General features: G+C 39.5%; 1 protein-coding gene across 5 annotated transcripts in view; it reads right to left on the reverse strand.

Annotated features, from left to right (window-relative positions):
- SPIDR (scaffold protein involved in DNA repair) overlaps window positions 1-17,879 on the reverse strand; it is a 208,194-nt gene that overhangs the window by 138,456 nt on the left and 51,859 nt on the right. For all 5 annotated transcript variants that reach the window (XM_030011353.2, XM_030011352.2, XM_030011351.2 and 2 more), the window contains 2 exons: window positions 15,157-15,413; window positions 2,951-3,051 (listed from right to left, as the gene is read on the reverse strand). In XM_030011353.2, the coding sequence (XP_029867213.1) occupies window positions 2,951-3,051; window positions 15,157-15,413 (358 nt within the window). The remainder of the gene's footprint in view (window positions 1-2,950; window positions 3,052-15,156; window positions 15,414-17,879) is intronic.

Here is a 17,879-nt window from a genome sequence, read left to right on the forward strand (position 1 = left end):
AGAACAAAAGTATCAAAAAGAAATTTTGCCCTAAATGAAAAAATATCCTCCAAATATTATCACAGCTATTTTAATGATTATTTTATCATCCTCATCCTTTGGAATAAGGATTGGGAATTGGAAATTAAATTCAGGCTGTGAAGTTGAAGTGTATTCCTAAATTATGGCATGTTCAGCATCTTTCAGAAATTTTAGCAAATGCTCACAGGGTAAGTGAAACAGTAGCTTGTCCTAAAGACTTCTAACTTGCCCAAGTTCTTGTAGATTTCCACCATGATGACAAAAGGCATATCCCAGAAATGGCTCATCTTCTGCCAAAACTAAATTGTCTTGAAGACACTCATCAGAATTTTTTATATGTACTTCAGAATAGAGCAAGGTATTTTCCCATTGCCTTTTTCTCATAAAATGCTAATGAATTCTGACTCATTTTCTGAAAGAAAGAAGCATCATCAAAGAAAGGAATTCAGCCAGAGGCAGATGTTTAGCATGGAATATTTCAGCCTAGGAGTTAAAGTCTAACAAAATGGTGACCATGCAAACACAAGGTTTTTGTAATGACACATGTGAAGCTAGGACAAAAAGAATATTAGCGTATTAGCAATGTTGCAGATCCATTACTATAGAGAACACTAAAAAATTTTCATTTTATTAAAAAGACAGACCTATTCAATATCCATTTCTGTTCCATATTTCAGAAGAAACAAGAGGATGTCCTTGTAACCCATAAGAATGACAAAGTAACCTCCTATCCATTAGTAACTCAGGTGGAGGATCAACAACATGGAGAAGGCTTGAGTGGTTTTATGTCAGCATGCCTGTATAATTTTCAACACAGCAGTTCTGAAAAGAGTTGGCTGAAGACATTTCTGGTTCCCTGATGTTACTTTCTGGTCAGTCTTCAAATACTGGGGAAATTCCAGAAGTCTGAAAGGATGATGATATTTTGCTAGTATTCAGAAAGGGCAAACAAAGTGACCTACAATAACTGGAGACCAGCTAGCTTGACATCAGATCTAGGCAAAGTGACTGGAAAAATAAGTAAGGAATTAAGGTCAGAAATATAATGTGCCATTCCACATGGATGGCATATTGAACACATAGCATGCAAGTGGCCACGGGATATAAGCCCTCTAAAGCTCCAGTGAGAAACTGTGAGACTAGCTTTAGCCAACAGTTTGGGTATAACTTAAAATCATACAACCTTCTTATGAAAAAACAACCATTTTCACTATCAGTAGTGTACCCTTTAAGTGGAATGCAAAAAAAAGTATTTCAGATAACTAACTTTGTGAATTACAGTTAAAGCTTTTTATCAGTGGAGAAAAACTAAGTAAGAGCAGTTCCAGCAGGATTTGAAAGTAAACACTCATGCTATTAAATGGTTTCATCAATGACACAAAAACAAGTTAAAAAAATAATATAAGAAACTGTGTGGATACCACAAATTCAGGCAAATTTGCGACTAAAAGAGGACAGGCTTGACATACACAATGATCTGAACTGCATGGTTAGCTGGGCATACTCAAATGAAGCAGACCTGGATAGAGCACAAATACTTCCCTGTGTTTAGATAGAAGAAACACAAATGGTAGCTGGAGAGTGGGAAACTGGATCTCAGAAAACAACAGCTACAGAAGTTATGAAATCATATTGGACAATCAATTCAACGTGAACTCCCAGCATCATGCTGTGACCAAAGCCAAACCAGATTCAAACACTTATTACAGGCCTTGAACATACAGGAAGCTGAGTAATGAACTGGACCTGGCCAATGGTTTTGATGATACTAAAACTAGAAGAATGCATACAGAGTAGCTGTCCTTGTCCTTAAGACCATGCTGAAAAGTTTGAGAGGGTGCAGTAAAAAGCCACGCAAATCACTTGAAGACTGGTAAAAATGCTTTAGAGAACCTTAAAGAGCTCAGTCTGTTTAGTTTATGAAAATTGTGACGCAGCATGATTTTGCTATGCAAGTGCCAGAGAGGGAAAACACCACATACTGAAGAGCTCTTTAATCTAATGGAGAAAAGCTTTACAAGAAACAAAAGAGGGGAACTGAAGCCAGACAAACTCAGATTTGGAAGAAAACCCACTTTTAGAAATTTGGGAGTGGAATTAAGGACAAACTCTCAAGGCAAGTGATAGATTCCCTCATGGGCATGTTTTCAAATTAAGACCAGAGGACTTTCTGAAAAATAAATGGAAGTTAATATGTGCTCAGAAACAAGTAGTCAGCTTAGTACAGAATAAATACTTGAAATTTTGTAGCCTAGAGTCACACACACACAAGTTGATAAAAAAACCTAACCATTTCTTTACACTTAAACTCTATGAATCCATTATCTCTCAAGAAATACTGCTAAAAGGTGGTGCTATCAGTCACTTCTAACTAATTTGCGTAACCCCCACTGTTCCTTTTTAAGTGAAGTGCCCACTGTAGTTATGCTTCACACTCATTTCATGGTTGTGTTCCATATGTCCATATTTGCTGTCATTCACAATTTCAGCACTTATCCATGAATACGGCTGACTTCAAACCAAAGAAAAATGAACAAGGAAAGAGGAAAAGGTGGTTAAAAAGAAACAACAAGAACCAAAAACCCATCTGCACACCCATAAATTAAACCTTGAATTGTCCTACAACCTGCTGGAAACACCATTCCCCAGGTGATGCTGGAAATCAAGTTGTGAAGAGTCTAGATGGAGGCTATTTAAAACAAGGTCTTTACCCCTTACATTTAAACACTTCGATGACTGAGAAGTTATAAACCATCATATTCAGCTGAAATGCAATATTAGCTCAGCAGACAATCAAGAGAGCATTAAAACCAAGTCAGGCAAAAAACCCACAAAGAATATAAACTTCAGTTGTACCCCTATGTGGGCCATATATACACACATGTAAGTGTATACTTTCACACAGTAGTACACATATAATGCTTCTTACCTGATGCAGTTTTAGCATCTGAAATACACTGATGCCTCCAAAAGCTAATGGCAGATCTTTCTCTGTTCTGCAGTCGATATAACCTCTCAGCTAGCCCGCCCCTGCAGAGAATAAAAGAATGCTCAATTTTGCCAGGAATTAGCATTCAGTTTTGCCAAGTGACAAGCCATAGGACAGATGGAATATGTATGCTTTGACCCTTAGAGACAGAAACATACAGTAAAATTACATTTTGATTAGTTATCCTAATTTTGATTTTCCAATGGATATACTCCCAATAAAACATACACTTAGGGTCAATACACACAATAAAACATTTTCACTATCTGGATGTCCAAAACCTTCATGTTTTCAGTCCTGTCTCCAACACAAGGATTTTAACGAAAAGTTCCCAACTTTTCTTTGCACTTATGCATGTATCCTGACAGACACTACAGACAATTGCGAATTCAAAACAAACCAGTGTAACCACCAGTTATAACAGGTTGGGGTTTTTTTTCCTCACAGATTTGTTTGTCTGTTGGCAAGGAGTGATCACAAAAATATTCTTTTACCCATACTTGACCCTATGATTCATTTCACAAGCTGGGTCAAGTGTGCAGTTTCAGTGGTCTGAACACTCTCCAAGATGAAATTAATTTAGCATTCCCAAGGTGAGGAGCAGAGGAGTGGCATCTAGCACAAATACATTTAAGGTAACACTAAAGCAATTCCTACCCCTGGATTCAAAGCAAGAAGACATAATTTCTCACTTCAAGAACAAAAAGACAAATGTGTTGGAAGCTGTCTTTGGGCTACTACAAAGAGCTTTGGACTACTATGGGAGTATTTCAGCATTTTTCCTTGGCTTCAAAGAAGTTATATGCATAAAAACCTACTTCATTCTTTCCTTATAGCGTAAGTTTTTCCACAACAAGTACTATCAAGTATATCAATAAAGATTTCTACTAAGGTGAAATGTGTTCTTGGGTTAAACTGGTTTAGGAATCAGCATATACAACCACCTTTATGGTTATTTGTGCACATGAATAGAATTTTTTGGTTTAGAAAAAAAAGCCAAATAGCTTGGTAAAGCTCACACTGCAAATGTGAAACTGAGAAGACTCACACCTGTGGAAACCAAGAAGGAGCTAAAAAGACTAAGCAGCACTTCAGGTAGGCTGTAAAAATCTCTCTTTGGTTAGCAGTTACTAAGCAATTTCACCTGCAGACAAGTCAACAGGTTATATGAAAAGCAGTTGGCAGTCTCAGCTGAAGTTCTAATGAACAACTATATACTTTGCAAAATCATAACTATCACAAGAATTATTAGATGGCATGGCTAAACATCTTGGTAGTAAAGATCACAGAATGAACACTCTGAAATACAAGAGCCACATTTGACCTAGAATGATCTATAAAAGTTTTGTAGTTTACATTACTGCATCTCTTGTACGGCTGGTGTGGTTCAGGCAGGGAAGAAAGAAACTCAGACTCTTTCAGAGGAGGAAAAAATCCCCAAACCCCCAGAATAAAGGACCCATACTTAACAAGCTATAAAAACCGCTATATTAAGGAGGAAAACAAACAGAAATATTTAGGAAATCTTGGGCTCCAGTGAGCTTCCAGGTAAGCTTAACAACCTTGTTTAATCTTGCTTTCAACATGAACTTTAAGACACAAGGGCAACTAATACAGAGAAGTGCAATGGAAACTTTGGTACCAAAAGCAGCATGGTCAAGCACAGAACTTCATACAGGATAAGTTATTTTGCTGATCACACTCTGCTCAGCCACATTTCCCCCAAAACTTGAGTACTCAAGCATTACTGCCCTGCAACACTTGCGGGCAAGACAGTTCTACAAACTCCAACATACTGTCTGCCCAGTTTCTCTTCTTGCCAGGGAATCGTTCTCAGATGCAGTTGTAATTCAGCTTGGCTGCCTGGTCTACACAAGCCGTGGTGGAACGGGTAGATGCCAGCTCAGCTAGGCTTAGAAAAGCAGCAGTTAAATGCATTTTCAGTTCACTTGCTTAAGTCTTGCATGCATGAGTCTGCAACTGAACTCCGTGGTTGGACTATAGCCATACACAACACAGCTAGTAGCTCAAAAACTTGCTTTGCTGAAAGAAAACTGTTCAACAGGAGTGTTCTAAAACCGTACTCCATTCCCTCCACAGACAACAAAATTTTCTTTGTTCAAATAATGCTAGAAAGCCTTAAGGTACCTGCACAAGAGAGCAGCTATTACTGGCTCACAGCCTGATTTCCCCCCCTTTCCCTGAACAGGCTATGGTTGTGTCCAGTCAATCAGTTTCTACTCTTCTGTCAGCCCACTGCTGTTTCACCTATGGCAGAAACACCCTGTAGCATGAAGGAAAGCAAGTTCCTGGTTTTGTGGCTATTGCACACAACAGTAATACCCCATTCCTGTTTCAGGCCTGATATGCCTACCAGGGAGGGTCTCACTGACACAACTTCATTACTAATTTACTAACCATGTCTGTATTAGGATAATAGTTATCACAAAGGTCCATGAAAAGTAAAACTGTGCCTTTCCTTAGCAGCCCTTTGTGCTAATAAAATTCACTGATATTTATTAATCATCATCTTTCCATTCACTTTCCAAATGCAGTTAAAAATAGTTTAAACAGAAAACATCATAAAGCATTTTGCATCTGCTTGGTTGCAGAATATAAAATATAACCAAGAATGCATTTATGAGAGGTTCTCAGCCGGTCATTGGAAATGTTGGGGTTTTTTTTATAATGTCTGTTTCATACATTTTGAAATTGTAAATACAATTCAAGGACATGCCATGCACAAAAGGAATTTCTTTGGCAAGAGAGAGAGTTGGTAGTTTATGGTTTGTTTCTTTTAAAAAGTAGAAACAAAAAATTTAAACACAACCCCAAATCCAGGAGGATCAACTCCCTTTTAGGCTCAAACACATAAAACAAACAGAAAAAGTTGCTTTCTGTTACATATTCTAACATCTGATGACAATGGTATTTGAAAACTACTAATGTCTCCTCATACAGTACAGGTGCCCACACTGCTGAAAACACTTGTGTATGTGCTGTGATATACTGTCAACTATACAGCCAGAGTCACTCCTGGCTGTGCAGAGAGCACTAAGACAGAGTTACACAAAGCTTACACAAAGCAGAGCATGGTGTTAAGCAGGTGCTGGCTTCAGTGTAAGAACCAACTCCATGTTCTGAAAAAAACTAAATGGTTAAAATTACTATTATTTTATTCCCAATTGCACATCTGTGTCTTGTTAAATACCTAATGAGCTTTTATATTCAGTCTTTGGTAGTTAACGGGGTTTACTGGGACTAACAGTCATTTTTTTGGCATAGATTCTATCATATGGAAGTAACTTTTTGCTTATTTTGGTAATACAAGGTAGAGATGAATAATATTCACTTTTCACTGTCTACACATTATCCCTCTGAAAAAAACCCTAGCTTTCCTGGCTTTTCAGCTTTACAGGCTGCAGAAACTGTTTGGCTTAATTTTGCCAGGTATGAGAGGTTTGTTGGCATCAAGGGTGGAGACTGGATTCTACAGTACCAGGTCTTGGTTAATCTGCAGTCTGTATTTATTTATGCATCTAGCCGCTTCAAAAAGTTTAGAAAAAGATATTCAGTTCCCTCTTTTGCACAGATCTAGCCCTTATGATGCATTTAATTGTCCTCCGTGATGAACCCAACATCTGGTGTGTGTGTGTGTGTATATAATTGGCAAATATATTTTGATTACTAATGTACGATTTCTGTAATCAAGGGAACTGACAAACTGTATTTAAATAACAAAAACTGTAATTTGAGATGCATACTTTACTGACCAGCACTTCAAACTTGCCCCCAAAATGTTTTAATATGAGGAAATTGAACACATTTGGCAAGTTGTTAATGCAAAAACTGTTCAGTGAAGCCAAACTGCTCAGATACAATCTCCACTGCCCACAACCTTTTTATTTTTAATCACAAAACTTTCAGTACAACCATTTTGTTCCTTTAAATCCCTGAAGGCAGATAGATTTAACAAGCACAAAATCCACGTCCTATTTCCGTAATAAATCTGAGCTTGTTGAAATACTGTATTTAAAACAATACATTGCTATTACTGTCCATGTCCAACAACATCCACATGAAAGACAGCTTTTATGACCATAAGAAAGCTCAGCATCTAGTACAAAAGCTCAGTTTCTGGTGGTTGCCCCCTTCCCCCCCCCTTCCACAAACTTCAACAGCAAGACTGAAGAGTTTTGTGCCACCATGTGACAAGTATCACCAAAAGGTAACACTGAGCCTGATCTGTGACTCTCAGGCTGCTGGTCCCTAGCTTGCAACTCTAATGAGGCTAATAGGAAAAAGAAAAAAAAAAAAGGGAAAAAAGAAAGAGCATTAGTGAGTAGGCTGTGTTTTGAAAAGTAATTTTTGTGTTTTGAAAAGTAATTTTCATTCTTTCTGAAGTGCTGGAGATCTGTGTTTATTTATTAAGGTTTTCATTCAGCAGGGCACTTACCAAAAGTAAGTGCAACAAACATTCATGCAACTTTATTCCTTTCCAGAATTCATTTGAATTTAAGAACAGTGAACACATAAGCATCTCATTATTGAGTTGTTTCCTCACATACACTATATTCAGGTCTCCATGTATTTCAAAACACTATAGGTTACACAAATATATACCCCCATCTCAGGACTGGGCAATTTCTCTCCTTCTCTCTTTTCAAAGCAAGGACAGAACTCCTCTCATATTTCCAAATTAACTGGTAAAGAAACTGACTTCTGCAACACTCAGCTGTCCATTTCCACTCCATGGGGTGCTTGCTAAAGAAGAAAAAAGAATCCCTAAGTATGCTGGCATTTAATTTGTCAACACTGCAAACCCATCAGCTATTATCAGCTAGTTTACAACTTCTAAAATAATACACAACACTGAATGATGACAGTCACTACCAAGTACTCCTTTAGTGTACAAAATAGCATGGGTACATATGAAAGATGTGATTGAAGAACGTTGGCCACACAAGCAAAAGTCTCCTCTACAGAGGCCTACCTCCTCTCCAGCGCGGAAGAGAAGCTGTTGACTTCATGCAATAAGAAGGGATCAGAAAGAGTAATTTTAGCTTTACAGATCAGTCCCACTCAAGCTCTGACTCAACAACTAGATTTATAAACTTTTACCTTGGATGAACCACCACTACCATGATAGCTGGCATTATTCTGTTTGTTAAATGTGGGCTACTTTTCTGGAGTCAAAGCATAACACAATTTCTTTTCCTATGTGACAGAACAAGCACAGACCAAAGTAGACAGCAATAATGTTAAGTCAAGTAGTTATACTCTGCTACAAGTTCTGGGGTCTTTCCCTTGGAAAGGAATCAGTGTTTCTCCCAACCCACAATTTCCATGTCAAATCAACGGCATCCGAGGTACACACCTAAAATGAAAGGAAAACGGAAGATCTGTACTGTAACACAAATGATAATTTCTAACACACAGCTATCAAGGGCCATTTGCATCTGCCAACACAAAAAATAGAGAGAAAAGACCTTCCACAGTTATTTGAAAAAAATACCGAGTAGACAGGCAATGCAGTGATTTAGTAAACTGCATGGGATGCTGGATTTTCTTGCACACCAGTTGCTCACAGTTCAACGCTCTAAGCTGTTGTACCTATCCAGAGAGGTTTCTTTTACACTAGCCAAATCAACAAGGCAGACATACTGAAAGCCTGTTCTAAAGTCTTAAGGATTCAAGGATTTGGAGCCTCTCTTAAAAGAATTCAATAAGCCCAAAGTCTTTTCGAGTCTGTGTAGTCTCTCACCACTCTTTTTTAAATCGTTCCACAAAGGAGGTCATCTCCATAAAACATATGTGGAACAAAGATATGATTTTTGTGAGACCCCATAGCACAGCGAGAGCCAGAGGTATATTTCAGCAACCACATTAGACAGAAGTGACTATCTAGAGAACTCACAGTATTCAGCTGTAAATTCCAACCAGCATGTACTAGAGACATCCCCAATACCACCTTTAACAATTAAACTTCCAAGTAGCGTCTGGACACTATACCACAACTACTCCTGCAAATCAGAAATAGCTCTTTGTCACAGACACCAAAGCTTCATCATTCTTGTGTAGTGAGATTTGGTTTCCAGGTCCTAGTTGCCTCGGACAGTGCAGAGGAAGAGATGTAAGAGAGATTATAGTTGTAACTGCTGACAACAGGGTGGGTGAGCACTTTCTACATCCCATACAGAATCATAGAATCATTCAGGTAGGAAAAAACCTTTAAGATTGAGTCCAACCATAAACCTAGCACTGCCAAGTCCACCACTAAACCATATCCCTAAGTGCCACATCTACATGTCTTTTAAATACCTCCAGGGATGGGGACTCAACCACTTCCCTGGGCAGCCTGTTCCAATGCTTGATAACTCTTTCAGTGAAGAAGTTTTTCCTAGTATCCAATCTAAACCTCCCCCGGCACAGCTTGAGGCCATTTTCTCTTGTCCTATCCCTTGTTACCTGGGAACAGAGACCAGCACCCACCTCACTCCAACCTCCTTTCAGGTAGCTGTAGAGAGCGATAAGGTCTCCCCTCAGCCTCCTTTTCTCCAGACTAAACAACCCCAGTTGCCTCAGCCGCTCCTCATGAGACTTGCTCTCTAGACCCTTCACCAGCTTCATTGCTATTCGTTGGACACGCTCCAGCACCTCAATGTCTTTCCTGCAGTGAGGGGCCCAAAACTGAACACAGTATTCGAGGTGCAGCCTCACCAGTGCCCAGTACAGGGGGACGATCACTCCCCTGCTCCTGCTGGCCATGCTATTTCTGATGCAGGCCAGGATGCCGTTGGCCTTCTTGGCCACCTGGGCACACGGCTGGCTCCTACTCAGCCGGCTGTCGACCAACACCCCAAGGTCCTTTTCCACCAGGCAGCAGCTTTCCAGCCACTCTTCCCCAAGCCTGTAGCACTGCATGGGGTTGTTGTGACCCAAGTGCAGGACCCAGCACTTGGCCTTGTTGAACCTCATACAATTGGGCTCGGCCCATCGATCAGCCTGTCCAGATCCCTCTGTAGAGCCTCCCTACCCTCAAGCAGATCAACCCTCCCGCCCATCTTGGTGCCATTTGCAAGCTTACGGAGGGTGCACTCCAGTGAAAGATTTTAAGTAAAACTTTATAGGTGATTGATTTTCCCATGCCTCTGCTTAGCCAAGTTATCTCACAGAAAATATTTGATATAATTTAGGAACATCTTTGGAAATAGGTAAGCTTTTGGGGCCTGCTCCTTTCACAGTTTTCAAAACACTGATCACCCCTTCTGACCAGCCACTGAAAAAAAACCCCAAAAGTTTACCACAGCTCTCTGGCTCTTCAGACTCCTTAATAGAAAAAAATTATTTCAGATTGTCCTACCTCTCTTACAGCAGAGACTCTCAGCAGAAGTTAGATGATTTAATATGGAAAGCCTTCCCAGAAATAAGTTATCCGGGTTTTGGCCAGTATATATATATATAAAAAAAAAATAATTAGAAAAATCAAGTGCCAGACTCACATGCACAATTTGTCATAGAGCAGAGTAACAAAGTTAAGAGCAAGACTCTGCAGGAACCAGTTTTGATGGGGGAACAGCCATGCCCCACAAGATAAGGGAAGAGCCTTCCCCTCAGTTCTGAAGGTTTTGGCTTGCCTGAGCAGAGATCTTGCATAGAAAAGCAAGATCCATGGTTAAATGTGGCACCAAAATGACTTCTCTCTGATGGGGAACAACTGTACCCTGCTAAACCATTCCAATCAGTAAAATACATTACACATGAAATTGGAGAAATCTGTCATTTTAAGGAAAGTGGGCGTTTTTTTACTGAATGTGTTTTGTTTTTTTCCTCTTAACACCAAACATCTGACCCAGTGAAACCATCCACACTTTCTAAAAAAAGAAAGACATTTTAACTTTCAATAAGCGCAAAATAATTTGCCCGTGTACATTGCCAGTGATTGCAAGTGGTACATCTGTAGTGCAGCCATGATATTCTTCGGTTATATTCTCCTAATCCAACAAGAAATTCACTAGCAAGGAAAACTTAATCAATAGTTTAAATCACCATAAGAACATGACGGTCAAAAGGGCTAGTCTGTTGCTGTTACACCCTCATGTTACTTGTGGATGGATGTAAGAAAGAACAGACCCAATTTTAGATTAAAAGCCTGCTTCATTTGTGCCAGCTCCTTCCTCCCTTGGCAATTTCCTTTATTTTCAGGACCTCAGTTGGCCTCATGTGACAACTGGGTTTCATTTTACCGCACATAGCACCAGGACATTCTGTAGTTTTCTCCTCTTTTGATAACAAAAGTTAATTTTAGCAGATCAGATCTGTAAGTGGTCTGCATACAAGTAGATATAAGATAATTAAACAGTTTCCCACAATTTTCTTTTACTATTAAACTAAAACCAGCCACTCATATTAAAAAAAACAAACAAAAAGCTAAAGCAGCTATTCTTCACAACTCAAATATCTTGCAACGTGACAGATTTAAAAGTAGGTTTAACATTATATAACTTATCTATTTCCTGCACTGAAACCCAGACTTTTTTTTTTCCTGATGGAAATAAAATCTTACTACAAAAAGCAAACAATTTGTAAAACCTTTAAGAAAGGTTTACTTGTAGACAAGAAAAGCTGAGTGCGTGCATTTTGAGTTTTCTTCTTTATAAATACTGAATGAACCCAGTTAGCTGTTTAACCTATGTAACAAACTCTGAGACTTTAAATACTCTTAATTTCTCCCTTCTTTCACAAGGGAACCTTGAGAGACTTGGAAGTAGTGCAGTTTAGACATTTCACCCTGTACCATTAACATGAATTCCAAATCTAAAAAGAAGAGCTTCCTGAAAACTTAAGTGCAGTATATAGTCTCTTCCCTCAGGTTTGCAAATCACTTGCATTATTTTCCCATGCAGTGTTGACTCAAGCTGGGAAACTGAAACTTTGTGGTGGAATTAAAGGGCAGGAACATCTAACCCAACACCTCTTGACCTGATCACCAAGGCAATTCACCTCAGTATCAAGTACCACCAGTAGCACTTCCTTATCAACTCTCTTAGTAGCTCATGCGTGCAGTACAATGACATGTATCTCTCAGCGTAACTGAGAAAATTATACTACTCCCACTTCAACCATCAACAATTTTATTTAAATAAAGGAAGGCAGCTACACAAGGTGGCATATAAAACCGATGTTTGAGGTGAGGATGTCCAGAAACAGTGGTATTGATGGCTGTAAATGAAGAGATGATACTTTGCCACTAGCATGACAGACTGGCACCTCCTACAGCACTGCTCTTCAGGTTGCTTCAGAACCTGCCCAGGGCTACCTACACCCCTGAAGGACAAACAGCACCATACAGACTACCTGCTCTCCCCTGTGGACTGTGGTAGAAAGAACAATCTTAGAACAATTTTGAAAACAAAACCTAACATTACAGGGGATACATGAAGACATATGAGAATTTGGCAAAAGGGCACAGAATAACCAGTCAGTAGGCATGGTGGGGGAGGAACTGCTTCTGCCACCCCTTTCTTGTCTGCAGATGCTAATCACTTCCCAAAACCCCACTTAACTCCTAACAGAAGGATTGCAAGATGCCCCTTCAAATTTCACTCACCATAAGCAACATTGTATATTGTGCATGTTCTTCTGGGGACATAGATAGATTTCTCATTTTACTTCCACTCACAGGCGTTGAATTGACACTGAAATTTCTAACACTAGGATCAGCAGAATTTATTTTAGTCATCCATAATCAGCTTACTTCTGAAGATTTCTGTTGGTCTGGTTACATCTTAATTTTTGTAGTGCATGACAACTACATCTGTAATAGGATCAAACAAACAATACTCTTTCCTCCCATCCAGGCAACTACTCACTTCTATTTTAGCCCCAGGAGGATTCCAGAAGGAGAGGACAGTAGAAAGTAACTTATTTGAATTTTTCCACAGACTGTTACAACTCTTTTCTTTGGTTTTTTGTTTGGGTTTGGTTGGGGTTTGGGGGGGATGATAGGAGGTTTTCTGTGAGGTTGCATAGAAAAATGTAGCCACTGAGGTAATAGAAGCATAGCTGCAATCAGGTAATGCAAATATAAATGCAGATTGCAGCGTGCTTAAAGAATTTGGAAGAGACTGTTACACCTGGTATAAGATTTTTTCAGAAAATATAAGCTAAAATTTTTTGTAAAAAATTCTCTCTACTTTTGAGGACTTTATTCATCTCAAACAGCAAAGAGAGATGAAAACAGAAATAATTTCTATTTTCTTAAAAGTGGAAAAAAACCCATAAGAGGTCTATTCTACATCAGCACTCTTCCATGAAGTAACCATACTTAATACGGTCTGGATTTGGAGTAGAACCTCTCTCACAGGAATTCACATAGGAAGATGGCAGCTCTACCACCTGCCCCATCTCTGCTGAACCCATGCTTCCCTAGGCATCAGCCTGGAAAAAGAAAGCCCGGCTAAGCAGAGGCTTTCGGCTCTCTTCCACCTACTGCGAAGTTCCAAATGGTCCGAGTGGGAGCCTGCGGGCCAGATCCAGATTGCAGGATGATTTCCCCTGCTCACTGCTTTTTCTGCTTGACCTCGATCTGCAGCAGAGGTGGGAAGGAAGGAGAAAGGACAAGCCAACGACTGCCATGTAACTTTTAGCTATATAACCAGAAAGACGGGGTTGTCACTTCATCAGTCGAGAAGGTGACAAACCTTTCCCCAAACTGGCCTTCAATCCACAGCACTGAAAACTGGAGCTTTGCTATCGAGGATGCAGGCTCTTATATCCACTGTTAGCACACCAATGAAAATGTTCTCCATCAACAGTAAAAGGAAGAATGGGAAAGAGAGACACATGGAATTAATGCCCTGAACAGGAAGAGTGAAAAGATGACAATTACCTGGACAAGCAAAATAACTAGATGAACAAAACTCATAACTGAGGAATTTCCTGCCTGCTTCCCTGTTCCCAAAGCAACCCAAGGTGGAACCACAGGATGGAGGAGTGAAAAACCCTGCAAGCTCTGCTCCTCTGGCCACTCTGGACAGATTACTTTCTGTATTGTTGTGGTTGGCTTGGTTTTGTTTGTTTTTAAAGCTATTTATTCTGTTATACGCTTGTTTCAGAGTATCTTTGCTGTAAAATAAAATTTTTGCACTAAGATTATTGATAGTAGAGGTCATCATATGAAGCTGTCCTGTTCTTGTTACCTTCACAGATACTTGGTTTTGTCCACTAACAGGCATTTTTGGGGGTTACAGCTTTGGTTTGACCTAGTACACTTGTGTCTTTATGTTTTTAAATTAACAAGAAATAAAGCTTGTTTGCACAAGATCCTCCGTAAGTAGGACTTTCAAATCTGTAAGCATTTTCAAATAGCCAAGAACATTTTAAGAGAAAAATAAGGTATGACTATTTAACCAAAGTGAAGATTGTCATTGTAGTCTCCATAGCTTGAGGCAAACCTTAATTCAATATAGGAAGTGACCATTTCTGCACTGTAATTAGCTAGAAGCAGCAAATCATGAACAGCAGGTTTCCACTGCTCAGGCTGTTTTCTTTCAGCAGTTAGATAGCTTTCTAATGTATTTAATTTAGTTACAGAGCTTTAAATTTCAGATTAACAAATACATCCCACCTTTGCCTAAATATCACTCTGTCCTGCACTATTCAGCACAATTGCTCATCCACCCCTTTCCTACAGTATTTTGGATAATTTTGCCCTGACAAATCTGGAGAGGACCAAAAAAAAAAAAAAAAAAAAAAAAAAAAAAAAAAAAAATCAGAGGTACAGCATTTTTGCAGACTATCTGGAGAGGCACAAAGCAATGAAATGATTACAAGCTAAAACAGAAGTATATCCACTCACACATCTAAGGCACTGTTGTTAGAAGCGTTATTAGAAGTGCAAAAACCATACTGATTTGTACGCAGGAGTTCAAGATCGAGAGCTTTCACCACAGATTTTAAAACTGAACTGAGTTCTTTCTTGCCTTGTTTGCTTGTTTACAGATAAATGACATTCTTCTAAGTTTTTTTGAATTTGCATCTCTAAAATGTTTATCCTTGAAATGCGTTCCTACTCTTCTGTAAGTATTCTTTTACTTACAATTTAAAAAAAAAAAAAATTTCCTTAAGGTGGAAAGTGCATTTACCTCAGTAGCTTCCTCTTCTTTGTGGACTCAGTGGGGGCTCGGGGGGCCTTGCCCGCCTGCTTCCCGGGGGTGCGGAGAAGGGCCTGCGCAGACCTCAGCCACTCGCTGGCCGGTCGTACTGTAACTTCCCCCGTGTCCACTCCTGACCTCGGCCGTAATCTCTTAGTGAATCCTGGAGTAGTGGTCGCCAGGCCCATGGCTCCTTCTCCCACACTGTCATTATCAGATGAATACTCAGAAATTTCTGTCGAAGTTGTCTAAAGAAATAAAAATATAGAGTTATTTAAACAGAATGCTAATGAGATAGTATAGATTTATGTAGGCAGTCATAAATGTTCGCTAGTAATCCATTAATTGATTGCCAATTTATTGATTAATATAACCTGGACAACTTCACTGTAAATGCACATTAATCTTTTGTAAGTCAACATGAACTCCTGAATATAAGGACCATCTCTTGAGGGACAACTGGGATGCGTAACATTTATTTTTTCAAACAACTAGATCTGAAGAATTTATCAAAACAATAAGCCAATGCTTATCTCTATCAGAAGAAGTTTCTAGACAGGTGTCAGGATTAAAGCAAGTTTTCAGGAAAGTAGAAAGAGGCTAATGAGTGACAGGGATCGTGACTGGCAGAAAAGCTGAGAGAAAGGGAGCTTTCATGTTGGGATTCAAGTAAGTAGGAAAGCTGGCTTCCGTCGTCTGAATGAAGGGAAGAAACACATGCCTCTGTTGAGAACTCATAGCTGGGAAAAAGTATGTAACCTTTTGTTAAAACAAGATTTTGACCACTAAAGCTGGCCTTCACTTATGTCCAGCAGGCCTATAGCTTCCCAGGCAGATTTCAGAAGTTGAGCATAAGCTGCCGGGTTACATCCGGGTAGCTCCAGGGAGGACTGACCACTGGTCAGCAGCCAGGGCTGCGAGCAAGCAGGACTTGGAGGCGGACAAGGAGGACAAGGAGTTCAGACTTACAAAACCTCGTTGGAGCCCTTCTCCCAGAAATTCACAGGACACGCTGAACTCATCCCACTGAAGGATGGATGAGAGGAGAGGATGAGAAGGCCCAAAAACAAGTCTGCCAAGAGACACGGAAGGCTGAGGAGAGGGCTGGCAGGGAAAATTCACCTGCTTTGGCTCAGCTTGTTTTACTCTCCTCTAGGGCTCCCACACAAGCACGGCAAGGCAGCTGGGTTGGCACCCTAAGGCAAGCTCTGCAGTTAATGTACATTATGCTCTCTTAACCCAGTATTTCTTAAGGTACTGAGTATTAAGCAAAAATACTTGGAAAGTGGCATCTTACCTAGTACAGAACAAAATGATCTAAAACTCTGAAATAGGCAGAAGACTAAGAAACATGAGCTGGGCTCAGTCTTCATGAGCTAGTTGGAAAAAAAACCAACACACTGTGCAAGTTCTGGTGGGATGAGCATTGTAACAGTCCCATCACTGGGACCACCAGTTCAAGGAGGCTTGCACAAAACTGTTCTGTAAGAAGAGGCAAGTTAAGTAACTCAGCCTGATCCTTGAAAGAACCAAAATCCAATGCAAAACATTAGGTTCACGTTATCAACGGGGAACTGAAATACCCCAAAGACTGACTTTGCTCGAGATCATGCTGCCCCGATCACAGAATAGGTCCTGAAAAAAATTAGTCTGTTCTGGTCTAATGCAGTAAGCAGCTCTCCACACAGGTTGGCTGACAACTGGCTCAGATAAGGACTTTAAAGATAAAAGAGGAAAGGGAGGGAAATCACTGCATTCACTAATGCCATTGTATGTTATTAATTAGTGTAATCATCTGAAACCAACATTTCTTGACTGTGCACAAAAATGAGTTCAGCTCTTGCCAGTTCTTTAATACATTCTTCACGTAAATGATGAGACACAGCGTTCATGTTCTAAGAGCTTACCTAAGCATTCTGGAAATTGGCAGGACCTTTTAAAGTTATCCAGAGAAGGAGAATAGCTAAAAGAATGTAATTAATATCAGCCTCTTTTAAACACAACACAGTCAACATTCGTCCCTTGGCAACAATATTTCTCTGAAAACAAACTCCTTCCACATTGGGAAAGAGCCAGAAATAAAAGGTTTCAAACAGTACGAAAGCAGTAAGCAAGCACTTCATTCTTAAAACACCATTCCAATGCACTCTTTTGCTTTAGGAATGCTTTAATTTCGCTCAAATTGCTACAATATGCACTGCACCTAAAAAAAAAATGCAAACCTGAAGTTCTTTGAGCAAGTAAAATGCAAATGAGGAAAGCCCTTGGGATGTGCTTCAAGTTAAGCACATGTTTTAATCCCACTGACTGTTGTAAGTGTTAAGAAGCTTTCCTAAGTAAAGATTGTCTAATAAAAGATTAATTCTTCTGCTAATATTTATTATTGTATTATTGTATACTTGTTTAGACTTAACGTCCCCAAGGAAACCATACTTTGGGGTTTTTGTTTTTGGTTTGTTTGCTTGTTAGAAGTTTGTTGTTTTGTGTTTGCTTTTTTTTTTAAATTGGTCAGTTGGAAATTTTTCTTAAAAGAGGAAGCTATAAAAATGGAGAAGAAAAACAAAGAACAAACCCTCAACCTTCCAATGCCATACATTATTTAACCGTAGCCACCATCAGAAATACAGTCTGAAAAGAAAAATATTTTCAAAACATACAAGCATAATTTTTCAAGTATCCAGTAAATGAACTGGCATGTCCACCAACAATATGGT

This window comes from Aquila chrysaetos, chromosome 4, assembly GCF_900496995.4.
Source record: "Aquila chrysaetos chrysaetos chromosome 4, bAquChr1.4, whole genome shotgun sequence".
In the NCBI taxonomy this organism is placed as follows: domain Eukaryota; kingdom Metazoa; phylum Chordata; class Aves; order Accipitriformes; family Accipitridae; genus Aquila; species Aquila chrysaetos.